Genomic DNA, 17,146 nt, shown 5'->3' on the forward strand with positions numbered 1-17,146 from the left:
ACCCACACACAGCACTTCCGTGAACAGCACTACCCCGCTGACCACCCCGACCATAGACATGGTTCCCCCAAGTACTCTCCCTGGGGGAACGCACAGCTCCACCAGGACGCTCAGCACTCAAGTCAGTGATGGGAGTGTAGCCACAGGTTTTACCACTTCTCCTGCAGGTGCAACACCCAGCCCTCCCTCACAGGCCACTAGCACCGTCAACATTGCCACTTCAACCACGCCATCCACGAGCACTCTCTCCAGCGAAACACGCAGCCCCACAACTGCACACAGCCCCCCAGCAGATACAAACAGTACAGTAGGCGGTCCGACTTCGAATACAACATCTGCAAGTACTGCCTTGCCTGAAGTACAAGTCTCCCCAACGACGCCGAGCCCCACAGACGGGCCAGACACCCATGCACCCACAGATAGCACTTCCGTGAACAGCACTACCCCGCTGAGCGCCCCAACTATAGACTTGGTTCCCCCAAGTACTCTCCCTGGGGGAACGCACAGTTCCACCAGGACGCTCAGCACGCAAGTCAGTGATGGGAGTGTAGCCACAGGTTTTACCAGTTCTCCTGCAGGTGCAACACCCAGCCCTCCCTCACAGGCCACTACCACCATCAACATTGCCACTTCAACCACGCCATCCACGAGCACTCTCTCCAGCGAGACACACAGCCCCACAACTGCACACAGCCCCCCAGCAGATACAAACAGTACAGTAGGCGATCCGACTTCAAACACAGCATCTGCAAGTACTGCCTCGCCTGAAGTTCAAGTCTCCCCAACCACGCCGAGCCCCACAGACGGGCCAGATAGCCATGCACCCACACACAGCACTTCCGTGAAGAGCACTACCCCGCTCAGCGCCCCGACTACAGACATGCTTCCCCCAAGTACTCTCCCTGGGGGAATGCACAGCTCCACCACTACGCTCAGCACTCAAGTCAGTGATGGGAGTGTAGCCACCGGTTTTACAACTTCTCCGGTGGGTTCAACACCCAGCCCTCCCTCACAGGCCACTAGCACCGTCAACATTGCCACTTCAACCACACGGTCCATGAGCACTCTCTCCAGCGAAACACGCAGCCCCACAACTGCACACAGCCCCCCAGCAGATGCAAACAGTACAGTAGGCGGTCCGACTTCGAACACAGCATCTGCAAGTACTGCCTTGCCTGAAGTACAAGTCCCCCCAACCACGCCGAGCCCCACAGACGGGCCAGACACCCATGCACCCACACACAGCACTTCCGTGAACAGCACTACCCCGCTGACCACCCCGACCATAGACATGGTTCCCCCAAGTACTCTCCCTGGGGGAACGCACAGCTCCACCAGGACGCTCAGCACTCAAGTCAGTGATGGGAGTGTAGCCACAGGTTTTACAACTTCTCCTGTGGGTTCAACACCCAGCCCTCCCTCACAGGCCACTAGCACCGTCAACATTGCCACTTCAACCACACGGTCCATGAGCACTCTCTCCAGCGAAACACGCAGCCCCACAATTGCACACAGCCCCCCAGCAGATACAAATAGTACAGTAGGGGGTCCGACTTCGAACACAGCATCTGTAAGTACTGCCTTGCCTGAAGTACAAGTCTCCCCAACCACGCCGAGCCCCACAGACGGGCCAGACACCCATGCACCCACACACAGCACTTCCGTGAACAGCACTACCCCGCTGAGCGCCCCGACTATAGACATGGTTCCCCCAAGTACTCTCCCTGGGGGAACGCACAGTTCCACCAGGACGCTCAGCACGCAAGTCAGTGATGGGAGTGTAGCCACAGGTTTTACCAGTTCTCCTGCAGGTGCAACACCCAGCCCTCCCTCACAGGCCACTACCACCATCAACATTGCCACTTCAACCACGCCATCCACGAGCACTCTCTCCAGCGAGACACACAGCCCCACAACTGCACACAGCCCCCCAGCAGATACAAACAGTACAGTAGGCGATCCGACTTCAAACACAGCATCTGCAAGTACTGCCTCGCCTGAAGTTCAAGTCTCCCCAACCACGCCGAGCCCCACAGACGGGCCAGATAGCCATGCACCCACACACAGCACTTCCGTGAAGAGCACTACCCCGCTGAGCGCCCCGACTACAGACATTCTTCCCCCAAGTACTCTCCCTGGGGGAATGCACAGCTCCACCACTACGCTCAGCACTCAAGTCAGTGATGGGAGTGTAGCCACCGGTTTTAAAACTTCTCCGGTGGGTTCAACACCCAGCCCTCCCTCACAGGCCACTAGCACCGTCAACATTGCCACTTCAACCACACGGTCCATGAGCACTCTCTCCAGCGAAACACGCAGCCCCACAACTGCACACAGCCCCCCAGCAGATACAAAGAGTACAGTAGGCGGTCCGACTTCGAACACAGCATCTGCAAGTACTGCCTTGCCTGAAGTACAAGTCCCCCAACCACGCCGAGCCCCACAGACGGGCCAGACACCCATGCACCCACACACAGCACTTCCGTGAACAGCACTACCCCGCTGACCACCCCGACCATAGACATGGTTCCCCCAAGTACTCTCCCTGGGGGAACGCACAGCTCCACCAGGACGCTCAGCACTCAAGTCAGTGATGGGAGTGTAGCCACAGGTTTTACCACTTCTCGTGCAGGTGCAACACCCAGCCCTCCCTCACAGGCCACTAGCACCGTCAACATTGCCACTTCAACCACGCCATCCACGAGCACTCTCTCCAGCGAGACACACAGCCCCACAACTGCACACAGCCCCCCAGCAGATACAAACAGTACAGTAGGCGATCCGACTTCAAACACAGCATCTACAAGTACTGCCTCGCCTGAAGTTCAAGTCTCCCCAACCACGCCGAGCCCCACAGACGGGCCAGATAGCCATGCACCCACACACAGCACTTCCGTGAAGAGCACTACCCCGCTCAACGCCCCAACTACAGACATGCTTCCCCCAAGTACTCTCCCTGGGGGAATGCACAGCTCCACCACTACGCTCAGCACTCAAGTCAGTGATGGGAGTGTAGCCACAGGTTTTACCACTTCTCCTGCAGGTGCAACACCCAGCCCTCCCTCACAGGCCACTACCACCATCAACATTGCCACTTCAACCACGCCATCCACGAGCACTCTCTCCAGCGAGACACACAGCCCCACAACTGCACACAGCCCCCCAGCAGATACAAACAGTACAGTAGGCGATCCGACTTCAAACACAGCATCTGCAAGTACTGCCTCGCCTGAAGTTCAAGTCTCCCCAACCACGCCGAGCCCCACAGACGGGCCAGATAGCCATGCACCCACACACAGCACTTCCGTGAAGAGCACTACCCCGCTGAGCGCCCCGACTACAGACATTCTTCCCCCAAGTACTCTCCCTGGGGGAATGCACAGCTCCACCACTACGCTCAGCACTCAAGTCAGTGATGGGAGTGTAGCCACCGGTTTTAAAACTTCTCCGGTGGGTTCAACACCCAGCCCTCCCTCACAGGCCACTAGCACCGTCAACATTGCCACTTCAACCACACGGTCCATGAGCACTCTCTCCAGCGAAACACGCAGCCCCACAACTGCACACAGCCCCCCAGCAGATACAAAGAGTACAGTAGGCGGTCCGACTTCGAACACAGCATCTGCAAGTACTGCCTTGCCTGAAGTACAAGTCCCCCCAACCACGCCGAGCCCCACAGACGGGCCAGACACCCATGCACCCACACACAGCACTTCCGTGAACAGCACTACCCCGCTGACCACCCCGACCATAGACATGGTTCCCCCAAGTACTCTCCCTGGGGGAACGCACAGCTCCACCAGGACGCTCAGCACTCAAGTCAGTGATGGGAGTGTAGCCACAGGTTTTACCACTTCTCGTGCAGGTGCAACACCCAGCCCTCCCTCACAGGCCACTAGCACCGTCAACATTGCCACTTCAACCACGCCATCCACGAGCACTCTCTCCAGCGAGACACACAGCCCCACAACTGCACACAGCCCCCCAGCAGATACAAACAGTACAGTAGGCGATCCGACTTCGAACACAGCATCTGCAAGTACTGCCTTGCCTGAAGTACAAGTCTCCCCAACCACGCCGAGCCCCACAGACGGGCCAGATAGCCATGCACCCACACACAGCACTTCCGTGAAGAGCACTACCCCGCTCAGCGCCCCGACTACAGACATGCTTCCCCCAAGTACTCTCCCTGGGGGAATGCACAGCTCCACCACTACGCTCAGCACTCAAGTCAGTGATGGGAGTGCAGCCACCAGTTTTACAACTTCTCCAGTGGGTTCAACACCCAGCCCTCCCTCACAGGCCACTAGCACCGTCAACATTGCCACTTCAACCACACGGTCCATGAGCACTCTCTCCAGCGAAACACGCAGCCCCACAACTGCACACAGCCCCCCAGCAGATGCAAACAGTACAGTAGGCGGTCCGACTTCGAACACAGCATCTGCAAGTACTGCCTTGCCTGAAGTACAAGTCTCCCCAACCACGCCGAGCCCCACAGACGGGCCAGACACCCATGCACCCACACACAGCACTTCCGTGAACAGCACTACCCCGCTGACCACCCCGACCATAGACATGGTTCCCCCAAGTACTTTCCCTGGGGGAACGCACAGCTCCACCAGGACGCTCAGCACTCAAGTCAGTGATGGGAGTGTAGCCACAGGTTTTACCACTTCTCCTGCAGGTGCAACACCCAGCCCTCCCTCACAGGCCACTACCACCGTCAACATTGCCACTTCAACCACGCCATCCACGAGCACTCTCTCCAGCGAAACACGCAGCTCCACAACTGCACACAGCCCCCCAGCAGATACAAACAGTACAGTAGGCGGTCCGACTTCGAACACAGCATCTGCAAGTACTGCCTTGCCTGAAGTACAAGTCTCCCCAACCACGCCGAGCCCCACAGACGGGCCAGACACCCATGCACCCACACACAGCACTTCCGTGAACAGCACTACCCCGCTGAGCGCCCCGACTATAGACATGGTTCCCCCAAGTACTCTCCCTGGGGGAACGCACAGCTCCACCATGATGCTCAGCACTCAAGTCAGTGATGGGAGTGTAGCCACAGGTTTTACCACTTCTCCGGCGCGTTCAACACCCAGCCCTCCCTCACAGGCCACTAGCACCGTCAACATTGCCACTTCAACCACACGGTCCATGAGCACTCTCTCCAGCGAAACACGCAGCCCCACAACTGCACACAGCCCCCCAGCAGATACAAACAGTACAGTAGGCGGTCCGACTTCGAACACAGCATCTGCAAGTACTGCCTTGCCTGAAGTACAAGTCTCCCCAACCACTCCGAGCCCCACAGACGGGCCAGACACCCATGCACCCACACACAGCACTTCCGTGAACAGCACTACCCCGCTGACCACCCCGACCATAGACATGGTTCCCCCAAGTACTCTCCCTGGGGGAACGCACAGTTCCACCAGGACGCTCAGCACTCAAGTCAGTGATGGGAGTGTAGCCACAGGTTTTACCACTTCTCCTGCAGGTGCAACACCCAGCCCTCCCTCACAGGCCACTAGCACCATCAATGTTGCCACTTCAACCACACCATCCATGAGCACTCTCTCCAGCGAGACACGCAGCCCCACAACGGCACACAGACCCTCAGGAGATACAAACAGTACAGTAAGCGGTCCGACTTCGAACACAGCATCTGCAAGTACTGCCTCGCCTGAAGTTCAAGTCTCCCCAACTACGCCGAGCCCCACAGACAAGCCAGACACCCATGCACCCACACACAGCACTTCCGTGAACAGCACTACCCCGCTGAGCGCCCCGACTATAGACATGGTTCCCCCAAGTACTCTCCCTGGGGGAACGCATAGCTTCACCACAACGCTCAGCACTCAAGTCAGCGGTGGGAGTGTAGGCACAAGTTTTACAAGTTCTCCTGCGGGTGCAACACCCAGCCCTCCCTCACAGGCCACTAGCACCGTCAACGTTGCCACTTCAACCACACCATCCACGAGCACTCTCTCCAGTGAGACCCGCAGCCCCATAACTACACATAGCCCCCCAGCACATACAAGTAGCACAGTAGGCGGTCTGATTTCAAATACAGCACCCACAATTACTGCCAGTCGTAGCACTTCCATATTTACCACAATTATCACACCTACCACTACTACAAGCCAGAGTACTAGCAAGACTTCCAGTACCAAAACTACCATTGGCAAGAGCACCATCCAAACTACCACAGCAGGTGAGCAGCAGTTTTTATTTGATGCATATGTTTGCTCAATCAATTTTTTAATGGTGCAAAAGTCATGAGTGGTTTTATATCTATTCCTGTGATTAGATGTGGGTGACCTGTGGTCTGAAGCAGAACGTAAAGGTTTTGATTGATAAGAAATGGATAAGATATAGGGCTGATTGAGTGCCAGTTTGATGACCCAGTATGCACCACATATCTATCCAAAATCATATCTGGCATGAAATGATTTTGCCTCTAAGCCTTAGCTTTTCTATTCTGGGAATTATATTTGTGCCCTTCCCTGCATCTCTTGCTGTTGGGCCTGTTGGCTGGGGCAGCTAAGAGTGGTGACTCAACAACATTTGAAAGGCCAGAGGGAGCTCCCTCCTCTTCTGCTGGGATGGCGGGATGGACATCTTCTTTGGGAAATATCTGTCTTGTGCCGGGGTTCTAGAAGAACATGAGAGCACTGAATGTTTACAGGCTTCAGCTTGTGCAGACATTGAAAGAATTGTTTTCATCTTGTTTTGCCAAATTTTGGCTAAAACCTGGAGGGAGGCCTGGTATGCAGAATTTACTCCCTAATCTTCTTTGGGAGACATCCATTCATGATCGACATCATTGTCAGTGCTGATTTGAATCATTCCTTTGCAACGTGAGCATGTTAAGAAGAGATTATCTATATTGATTGGAAGTGTCAACAGTCCTCAGATTTAGACACCTTTCTAATGGAAAGGGAAGAGACAAGACTTTTCTTTTGTTTTTTAAAAGAAGCCTCTTTAGTTTAACTGACTACATTTCTCACTTCATTACTTTTAAAATTGACCTGTCTCCCCATCCTTCCTGTCAGCTGATGTCAGTTTAGAGGTTGAAGGAGATGAAGAGAGTGTTGAGATTTGGTGTCACATGAATTCATGTGAGCTCATTTTATTTATTTGCTAGATTGTTTATATAGATCCCACTGTGATAAATTATCATCTTATAAGAATAAATTATCACTTGCAAATTAGATCAGCATGTAAGGACTTCTCTCTTCCAGAGCTATGCTACAATGGTGGAACCTATGATGGAATCAAATGCATCTGTAATGAGGATTTATTCTATGGGCCCAGGTGTGAGTTCCCTGTTCAAGAATGCCTCAATGGTGGAACCTATGATGGAATCAAATGTATCTGTAATGAGGATTTATTCTATGGGCCCAAGTGTGAGTTTCCTGTGGATGAGATCCCTGTCAAAGATAGTAAGTACAATCAAGGAGAGCTTGATGGTTCTTTCCAGATGACAGCCTGCTACAGCTTTCTCAAACTGCTTGCATTCCAGATATATTGGATTATATCTGCCATCATAATAGAATAAAAATAATTGGTGCTCTCTGATCTTGGTTGTTTGCTTACAGATGTTTCATTACCCAACTAGGTAACATCATCAGTGCTAGTGAGTGTGGGGTTTTCTCCCTGTTTATATACAGTGGCTTGCCCTGCCAGTGTTAGTGGGGGTATGGTTTTCCCCTTGGTGGTTCCTTGATTAGGGTATTGGTTTCTCCTTGATTGTTTGTCTGGTGTTAATCCATGCTTATGTGGGTTTTGGCTGCTGGAGAGGATGTATTCTGATCTTTTTGTTTCTTTCTTAGCTTTTTTTTTTTTTTTTGGTCTCCTTTGAATGGTGTGTAAATGTGGTTTATTTCTACGTGTCTATTGATGGCTGATTTGTCCTGTTTCCAGGAATTCCCTAGCATTTTTGGAATTGGCTTGGTCTAGGATGCTCACAGTTTCCCAGTTAAAACTATGGTTGAGACTGTCCATTGTTGTGAAATTAAGGAGTTTTCATCATGTCTTCTGACTGCTAGTTGGTGTTCATGGATGTGCTCTGCTAGTCTTCTGCCTGTCTGTGCTACATAGTGGCTGTTACAATCTTTACACTATGTGTTGTAGAGGACTCCTCTTTTTTCTTCTTAGGCTACTGGGTCTTTTGATTTACTTAAGGTATTTTGGAGGGCTTTAATTGGGTTGCATGCTACAGTGATGCCATGTGGTTGTAATAGTCTGCTGGTTGTTTCTGAGGTGTTTTTGATGTATGGTAGTGTTATCCTTTCCATAAGCTTGTGTTGGTTGTGCTGTAATGGGTTGAGTGGTCAGGCACTTTTTGATAATTCTCTTCTATTGGAAAAGAATAATTGCTGTCCAATGCATTTGGAAGGTTTCAGATTTGGAAAGCGTAGCCTAGTAGAATTCCCTTTGAATTCAGTGTAGGATGCAATCATGCAAGAATACAGATAGTTCTGCCACTTCCTATCTTCCTGGGCAGGATGGCTCAGAGAGGCTGGTACCATCCACCAGCTATAAGATAAAAAGGTCAATCTGCTGTTGTTTTTTTGTCACATGGTTACAGAGGCCCTGAAAGTTACTGCCAGTGCTGTGCTGCATGGCATTTCTTCCTCTAAAAAGATTTTTGGAAATCAGACTTAGAGACTGCCTCAAAAATGCCTTTGTTATTAATGAGACATATCCAATGCGATCATAAACAGTTTGCTTTTATCTATAAACTAAAAATAACCTTCAGGCAACACAGTGGATCTTTGGATTTAGGCATTGATGTTTAAATTTTTTTAAAAAATCTGTTTAGAAATGATGTTGGGGAGGGTCAACACATTCAGTGCCTGCCTTCAGAATCCCAGTAATTTCTTCCAGCTTATGTGAGAAATTTCTTCTAGCTCATCTTTTCCTCTTTTTTAGTATCTGTGCCTATTACAGTCGAAGCCCAGGTGAAGGTTGATAACAAGGTATATAATAAAACATTGGAAGACCCAGGTTCACCATATTACAAGGAAATCGAAGTTCAGTTTAAGCAGCAGGTAAGAATCACTCGATCCAGGTATATGCACTTGTCTTGGTCACTGTCACTGATAAACCAGTTAAATGTAAACTATTGTATGCGCTGCTTTTCATTAATCAAAATGTAAAGGCTTAATATTTTGCAAGAAAGCTTATCTTTCCCAGACACACTCAAACTCTCTACTTTGTGCAGCTGGAAATGTTAGAGGAAACATAGCTATGTGCTTTATACTAAATGCCAGGTGTAGTTTGCTTCTTAGGAAATGTTCTTTCCTTAGATGGTTTTTGCCTTGCTTATGCTTTTGTTTTATTTTCTCTAATGTAGATGAAAAACATATATGAAAATATCCCTGGATATGTTGATGTGAAGGTTATCAGTATGAGGTGGGTGCCTAAGGTAGAATCTGCTTGAGATCTTACTTAATTCTTTAGCGGCTTATATTCATGTGTCAGAGCTTGGAATAATAAGCCCTGGGATTGGTTCTGGCTCCAGTTCACCAATGAGAAGTCCATCAACTTCTATAAGAGCTCCATTCCCACAGTGCAGTCTTGATGTGCCAGGTTCTGCTGCCTCAGTTCACTTGAATGTGTGAGTAGTTTGCTGAGCCATTGTGAATCTTGGTTTGTCATGCTTCTTTAGATTTCTCTGCTAAATGTGGATAGGTCATGGTGTGAGTTGGAGCAGCAGTGCTGGCATTAGGCATACAGCTTAGGGCCTCATAATCCGCAGGGCCTCACAAAATGTTCTGAAAAATCCGTTTTCTGATTTGGCAAATGAGTTCATTATTACTTATATTAATAAAAGTGATCCTGATATATTTGTGTATATATTAATGTATCTTAAAATTATTTTAAAAATTACCTTTAAGTATTGTTTCCAGGGTATACTATATTATAGTCTATGAGAGAGATCAAACCAGCCAAATGATAAATATGTAATCAGTAAATGCATCCATTTGAAAATAATTTGTACTTTTCACTTTGCTATTAAATAATTAAAAGGCATATATGTTTTCAATTTTTTTGTGGTGACCCAAGGTCCTGTTTTAGTACATACCTTTGTGACACCTTCTGGTGTAACTTTTTAACAAGGGGCCTCCAAGCTTTATATAGTTTAGGGCCTCACCAAGTCTAAATCTGGCATTGGGGAGCAGGCATGCACAATGACTTTGAAGACGGCATATATCTCTAATCCCTTTACATACTTTCAGCAATCATGTGCTCAGGAAAATACCTGAAGAGATCTACTAGCAAACCAGAATTAGCTCCCCAATGTAAATAAAGTAGTTTCCCAACATAAACACTGCTTCTGTTCAGTGATGTGAGAGATGGATAAAATATGTTATTATTGACAAAGAAATAGTAGCTTGAGCATGCTAAGAGTGCAGCTGTGTGAGAGATAAGGAAGTAGTGTTAAGTGTTATGGTTATCAAATAGTGGCAGATGGAGAGGAAGTTGTCTCCTTATGTGGGACAATGTAAATGCAAATTAATTTGGAGCAATCTTCATCAGTATAATGCAATTAGCTGAAACCTTGAGCAATTACCATAGATGAGGTGGGAGGGACCAGGGAGAAATCATAGAGTGGCCGGAAAGACTGTACACCCAGAGTACCTTAGCCAATGGGGAAAAGGGGAGGGACTTGCAATCGGGAATGTATATAATTAGGCCAGAGTGTGTATGTGTGTGTGGCTTCTTATTTGCAACGAAGCCCACCAGCCTTTGCAAACGCTTCCAATAAAACTTTACTTCTGACTAACCCAGAGAGATTTGTGCTGCTTGTTTCACACAGTGATGACCATGAAACATATAATTACACTAGGATTAAGGACCCAGGTTGAAACTACAATCATGAGGCTTACCTGATGGCCCTGGCTCAAAAAGAATTGAGTGGGAGAAAGCCACATATCCCATCTTGAGCTTGTTGGAGGAAGGAAGGCTAGAAGCATATGTCTTAAATTCTGATCAAGAAACAAAATGATGGCTCAGCAGATATTACACTTCCTTCATTGCTCTCTTAGGAAAGGCAGCGTTGTTGTGATCCATGAAGTCATCTTCCAAACTGTAATAACAAATGAATTGTCCATGATTGAGAAGCAGAAGGAGTTTATTACAAATTCAGTGAAGCAGAAACTGGAAACCATCAATTCCACCCAGGAGTGTAATGACACTTTGGGTAAGTGCTGGCTGGGTAAAACTCTTTGATCTGAGTGAAAGGTTTGAATATTTTTACCACTCCTGAGAGACAAACGGGAATTTCAGGACTATTTCTGCAAGTAAGTGTAGCTTTCTTTGGTTAAGATGAGCACCAGAGGCTTACAGCTTTATAGCTAAACAAATCACTATTACTATAGCTGTAAATATAAATATGTATTATGCATAAGAAGATGCACATCAGTTAGACAGAAGATATACCCAAATATGCTTCATGAGAATATTCCTCAAGGCTGCACCTTCACATCCAGTTAAATCCAGCTAGTAATTCTGATCTTTTTTGCCTATTGGTATTTCCATGTGGCACTGTTTCTACCCTCCAAACCTGCAAAGCATTTTGAAGTCACTTATATACTTGCCTTCCTGCCTGCTGACCTTACTTTTCTGTTCATTTTTGGTTGGTTCTTAGGTGTTGGGATCACTTAAGATAAGAAACTATTAAGTATTGAGATATCAAGTGTGAAATGTGAGGTGTCGAAACAAAGCAAGGTTTGACTGAAGATATTAATTTTGTTGATGCTCTCCTGGACTGTAGCTCAAAGAATATTTACCAAACTCAAAATACTGGGTTGTGTTTTTTTTTACAACATTCAGAATGTTTAGATTTATTTTGATCCCGAAATTTGGTCAAGTTGATTCAGAGATATTTTCTAATTCTGTCATTACATCTGGTTTTAAACTTAACACTGGTGAACTTTTGACATCTCATTGAAAATTTATTCCACCACAGAAATGCTTCAAAAAGATTATCCTTATATTTAATACCAGCATTTTATGAGATGCAGAAGAATCTTGGAAGAGATAAATTCAGAGAAGAAACAGCCTAATCATCCTTAATACAACTATATCATTCTTTTCCAGAATCCTTGTGCTTCCTTCCTATGCCTAATCCAGTTCTTAGCACCTCCTCATCTTTTTCTGCAGAAGGTAAGCTCCAGTAAGGGGATGGGTGGATCTCCTCCAATTTCTTTATGCCCACTTCCAGTGTTAATCCCATAACTCAGCTTGCTGCATCTTCTGTCTTCAGATCATATTTTGGTATAGTCCTTTTGTTTGTACTGATCATATTGTTCATGGATGATAAGCGCCTCTTTTTCTCTTCTAGAATATTGCAAAAAAATTAGTATGCAGTTTGCAGACTACTATTATGCCAATACAACAACAGGTGTTTTGCGCTGTGTCTCCAGATGCACTAAAGATACCCCAAACTCCATCAACTGCTTCAACGGCATGTGTCGCATCTCTGAAATAGGCCCCCAGTGCATGTAAGTAAATAGAAGGAGTAGCTGTGGCAAAAGAGCCCCTAGATCCAGCCCACCAACTACTTGGAGATTGAAATAACAATTCCCTCTGTAGAAGAATGGCAAACTAAACTGTGGGAACGTGCATCTATGTCACTGTCTGTATTTGAAAACTAAGTCTGGCACAGAATTTAACTCAAATTAGAAATCATTTATAGATTACCATGTTATATATAGGTGAGTACCACATCTGAGGTCTGGTTTCTCTTAACATAAGGCCTGAATAATTTTTTTCCTGATTTGTTAAAGATTTTCTGGTTAGACAGAAAATTTTGTTAACTCTTCATTATAAGTTATCATTCGTATCATATTGGCTATAGTTAGTCACTGAATATCAACATGATTTTTAAAATGTTCTGAAGTCTTAAACTGATATGAGATACTTTAATATGCAGCAGTAATCCTATGTCATTTCAAATGTGTTTATTTCAACTTATATTGCTTGTAAATCTTTTTGTTTTCCTTACATTTTTCTTTTTTGCTGCTTTTCTTCTTGCTTGTGCTTTTTCAACATCTGCTAAATTAATGTCCTGACGAAAAAAAAGAAGTAGCTATTAATTCCGATGGCACTTATAATGGTGGTGTTCTCCCAGCTTCCCAAACTTTTTTGCATTCAGAACCCACAATTTTCTTAACTTTTGCATGATAATTACTAACAAGACTGCTAACAAAATACAAATTAAAAGTACAACCTTTATGAAAATGCAGAGAATAAGAAAAGTAAGATAATGTAATTTAATTGGAATGCCAAGTTTTGTGAAAAGAAAGAGAGGGAGTTTGGTATTTGGATTAAAAAGCTCTTAAAGAAGCTCTCTTTATGTACTAACATAAATTCTGCAAGGTTAGCAGCATAGTTTGGAGAGGTGGGGCGTGACTTGAATGAGTGAAGTACTAATCAGGAAATTTCTTATAAGCAAACAGTGGTTTAGCCTGATGTGAGGATTTAGACATAGTTTTTAATTTGGCACAACTAAACATGCAATTTCCCCAAGGTAGGATTTGGTGCCAGACTTTCTTCTACAGTGGCAATTAGTGATGATTAGCCTTCCCTACTTTCGCTTTCATTTTGCTAAACTGAAAAGTCCCCCCCCCCTTTTTTTTTGGTTATCCATCTCCCCATGGACTGCTATCAGACTCTGCAATACCACTGCTTTTCAAGTTAATGTATTACCACAAAAAAAAAAGGAAAAAAAAGCAATAAAGGCTACACTATAAACATTGCACTTACAGATTCATGAAACTGCCTTTTCAGGTTGTTGAGTCGATTACACTATTGTCTCTATATTCTGACAGTAGTAACTGTCCAGAGGAAGCCTGAGGGGTTTGGAGAAGAGGAAGAGTGTCTTACCTTTTTCCATTTCTCTCCCATAGCTGTGATAATTTGGACACATTTTTATATATGGATAGTCACTGCCAATTACGCATCCAAAAGAGCGCTCTGGGCCTTGGTCTTCCACTGGCAGTGCTCTTTGTGGTCAGTATCATCCTGACTGTGCTCCTCATCAGAGCCAAGCGGAAGAAGTCTAGGGAAAGGTAAGAAACCCAGGAAGTCCAAGTGTACGTAGCAGCAGAGGAGATAATGGACCCTGGACCATCTGACTGGGAAGGATGCCCTAATGAGAAAAATCCAGAAGTCTTGAAATATTTCAGAGCAATGTATGGAGGTTATTTGGGGTTATTTAAAATATAAGGGGCTACCTTTATGAGAGAACCAAAGAGTTGGTAGCCCTAAGTGCCATGCACAATAGTGGAGAAAATCACCTGTGCCACAGGAGTAAGGTTTTTACATTGGATTTTTATAGTGTCCTGTGTTTTTTCTTGCAGCTGGTCTGTAGATGCTGGCATCTGGTATGGACAGGAGGGAGAAGAAGAATGGATACCCTCAGGGGGTCTGGGCATCATGAATAAAGCATCAGTCTCCTCCTGGGATGGTAAGTATTCATGAGCAAGATGAAAGCTGTGGCAAGCAGAGGCAGCATGGAAGGTTTGCTGATTGAGAGTCAAAACTTGGTCTCCAGCGCTTAGACCCAAAACGCTGATGAAATACAAGGAACTGTTACTTATGTATCCAGAAAGACCATTGATGGGATGAAGGGGGCTTTCATACTTACGGCCAATATCTCATTCTAGTTATTTGGATTTTTCTTTAGAACATCTAAACCAAAATAAAACCTTCAACCCATGTCTCGACTCAGTAGATACTTCAGTACAGGTATGTATAACTGAATGTATCTTTCCAGCAGAAAGCAGATACTGCCATGTGTAATCTGGAGACGGGTATCAAGACATGCATGGTGTGCTGAGTGCAATGAGCATGAAACTGAGCAAACTCAGGGAGGCAGTGAAGGACAGGAAGGCCTGGCGCAATATGGTTCATGGGGTCACGAAGAGTCGGACACGACTTAACGACTAAACAACAACAACAACAACTTAGAGCTGAACTTTTTATTGTTGATGCTTGCAAATGAGCATGTGAATGATGTAGTATGCTGGGACTGTAAGCAGATTTTTTTTTCTCTTTTTTATTTTAATTATTCTTTATTTTAAAAGATTATATAATATAAGCAGAATACCAAAATAGATGGTATAAACTAACCTATTCCAAATTTGGTTTCCATCCAAACGTATACTAAAAGTTTTTACTAGTTTTGTATAGCTGTATTCCACCAAGCTCAGGTTTTGTGTTCAATTTGGGATAGTAATCAAATTTTGGGGTCCTTTACTAGAATGTTGTTGGGGATTATGGCTATTCTCCAGAAATTATTAAAAACTATTGGCAATAGTTAGATTTCTGTTTTACTTCCCAAAATTGATAACATCCTACCCTTTCACACATACAGTACATACATAAACATATTTTCTCTGTATGTGGATCAATGACTAAAATTCAACCTTGGCTGTATTATGTGCAAATTTGTTTCTTCTGGTTTCAGATGAAACCTGCTTTTCCATGGACCTCAGAACTTTGTTTATACTTCTTTTTTTGCAGCTACATTTCCAGAAGCCAATAGTAGCGACTGAGTGTTGATCTCACATAGAGCCCATCCTGAACCTCCTTCTTGAGTAGCAGACATGAATCAACAAATTTACTATCCTAACAACTGTACAGTATTGAATATTTATCTACAGGATGATTGAACAGATTATATATATATATATATATATATATATATATATATATATATGTAAATAAATATGAGAATAAGATTCACCCTACCAACTGCCTTAACATTTGTGGCTGGCCTTTCATTTATTCATGCCTTAGGTCTTATTATGAGTGTGTGTCTCTGTGCTGTAGATACCTCCTAGTTGGTGGGATGCAAGCAAGAGTATGTTGGCCTGCAAAGCTATCTCTATATTAGGATCTGGTTTGCATAGAACAGCATGAACATGCTCAAGGTAAAACTGGGCTTTGGCTGCACTGGTGGTATGGTAGCCAAAATGTGCTAAAACTGATACTGGTGTGACTAAGCCTGGTAATCTAATCTACACCTTATCCATCTTAAGTAAAAGACTCAGTTGTCCAAAACTATGATAGACAAAATAAGCCTATCTATGGTCCTATTGTGGCATATGAAAGACAGCAACTTCAAATGCAAGATTGGCAAATCAAAGAAGAGTATGAATTAATGAATAAAATGGAAGGTAGGGGTGTGTGTGTAAATTGTGTGTGTCTGTGAAACCAAAAGAAAAGATTTAAAAATTATGAATGAAGGTGATCTTATGGAGGTTTTTTTTTTTTAGATTTTTATCCCACCTTTTTTTTTCATATACAACTCAAGGTGGCAAACATACCAATACTCCTTCCTCCTCCTATTTTCCCCACAACAACAACCCTTTGAGGTGAATTGGGCTGAGGGAGAGTGACTGGCCCAAAGTCACCCATCTGGCTTTCATGCCTAAGCCACAACTAGAACTCCCAGTCTCCTGGTTTCTAGGCCAACACCTTAACCACTACACTGAACAGGCTCTCATCAACTGAGTTGATGAATATGTGCAAGAAAGTGAACATAGAAGCTTAATTATGAAGGAAAGTATGTCAGAAAATATAAGTAAGATAAGATCAAGCCCTATTGAATGACATATTGGAACCTGCTCTTAACTTCTATCTGCTTGATAAAGCTATCATAAATTATGCTGCATTTAGGGAGTTTGTTGGCTCCTGAGTCTTTGTCTCATCAAAACATTGCGCCTACTATATGTTTTGTAATACAGTCCCCACAATCCCTTTCTGTTAGCCATTTTGAGTATGACTGTTAGAAGCAGAAGTTCAAAACATCTGAAAGGCATCAGGTTGCTTACCCTGATCTTGAGAAGAAGAGACAAAAAAGGAAAGAAAAAGAAAAAGAAAATAAATGTGTTCCTGAGTTTGGCTGCCTCTCCAAGCTCCATCATCTGGGGACTTATGATTCAAAACAACTTTCCTGAAGAAAACTACGACTTCTGGTCATGGGTTTTGCCAGCTTTTGTCAGGGACACAAAACAAGAGTGTCTCTGAGAAAACTTATTTTCTTCTTATCTACCTCCCCGAATGGATCCTTTAGACAAGATTCTTGGCTTTTTGTCCTCTCTGCTTATGTGCC

At 45.3% G+C, this 17,146-nt stretch overlaps 1 protein-coding gene across 1 annotated transcript in view; it reads left to right on the plus strand.

Moving 5' to 3' along the window:
• Positions 1–17,102, plus strand: part of LOC107326497 (uncharacterized) — a 50,043-nt gene extending 32,941 nt beyond the window's left edge. Inside the window, exons 3-14 of the mRNA XM_088143280.1 lie at positions 13–2,357; positions 2,447–6,226; positions 7,257–7,457; positions 8,950–9,068; positions 9,374–9,432; positions 11,070–11,224; positions 12,124–12,189; positions 12,368–12,527; positions 13,935–14,096; positions 14,388–14,494; positions 14,714–14,775; positions 15,553–17,102. Coding sequence (XP_087999406.1) covers positions 13–2,357; positions 2,447–6,226; positions 7,257–7,457; positions 8,950–9,068; positions 9,374–9,432; positions 11,070–11,224; positions 12,124–12,189; positions 12,368–12,527; positions 13,935–14,096; positions 14,388–14,494; positions 14,714–14,775; positions 15,553–15,591 — 7,255 coding nt within the window. The 3' untranslated portion in view covers positions 15,592–17,102. The remainder of the gene's footprint in view (positions 1–12; positions 2,358–2,446; positions 6,227–7,256; positions 7,458–8,949; positions 9,069–9,373; positions 9,433–11,069; positions 11,225–12,123; positions 12,190–12,367; positions 12,528–13,934; positions 14,097–14,387; positions 14,495–14,713; positions 14,776–15,552) is intronic.
• Positions 17,103–17,146: the final 44 nt, after the last annotated feature.

The sequence above is a fragment of the Python bivittatus genome, unplaced genomic scaffold, assembly GCF_059951505.1.
Source record: "Python bivittatus isolate LINGU-HERP-01145 unplaced genomic scaffold, Pbiv_v1 ctg000410_np1212, whole genome shotgun sequence".
Taxonomy (NCBI): domain Eukaryota; kingdom Metazoa; phylum Chordata; class Lepidosauria; order Squamata; family Pythonidae; genus Python; species Python bivittatus.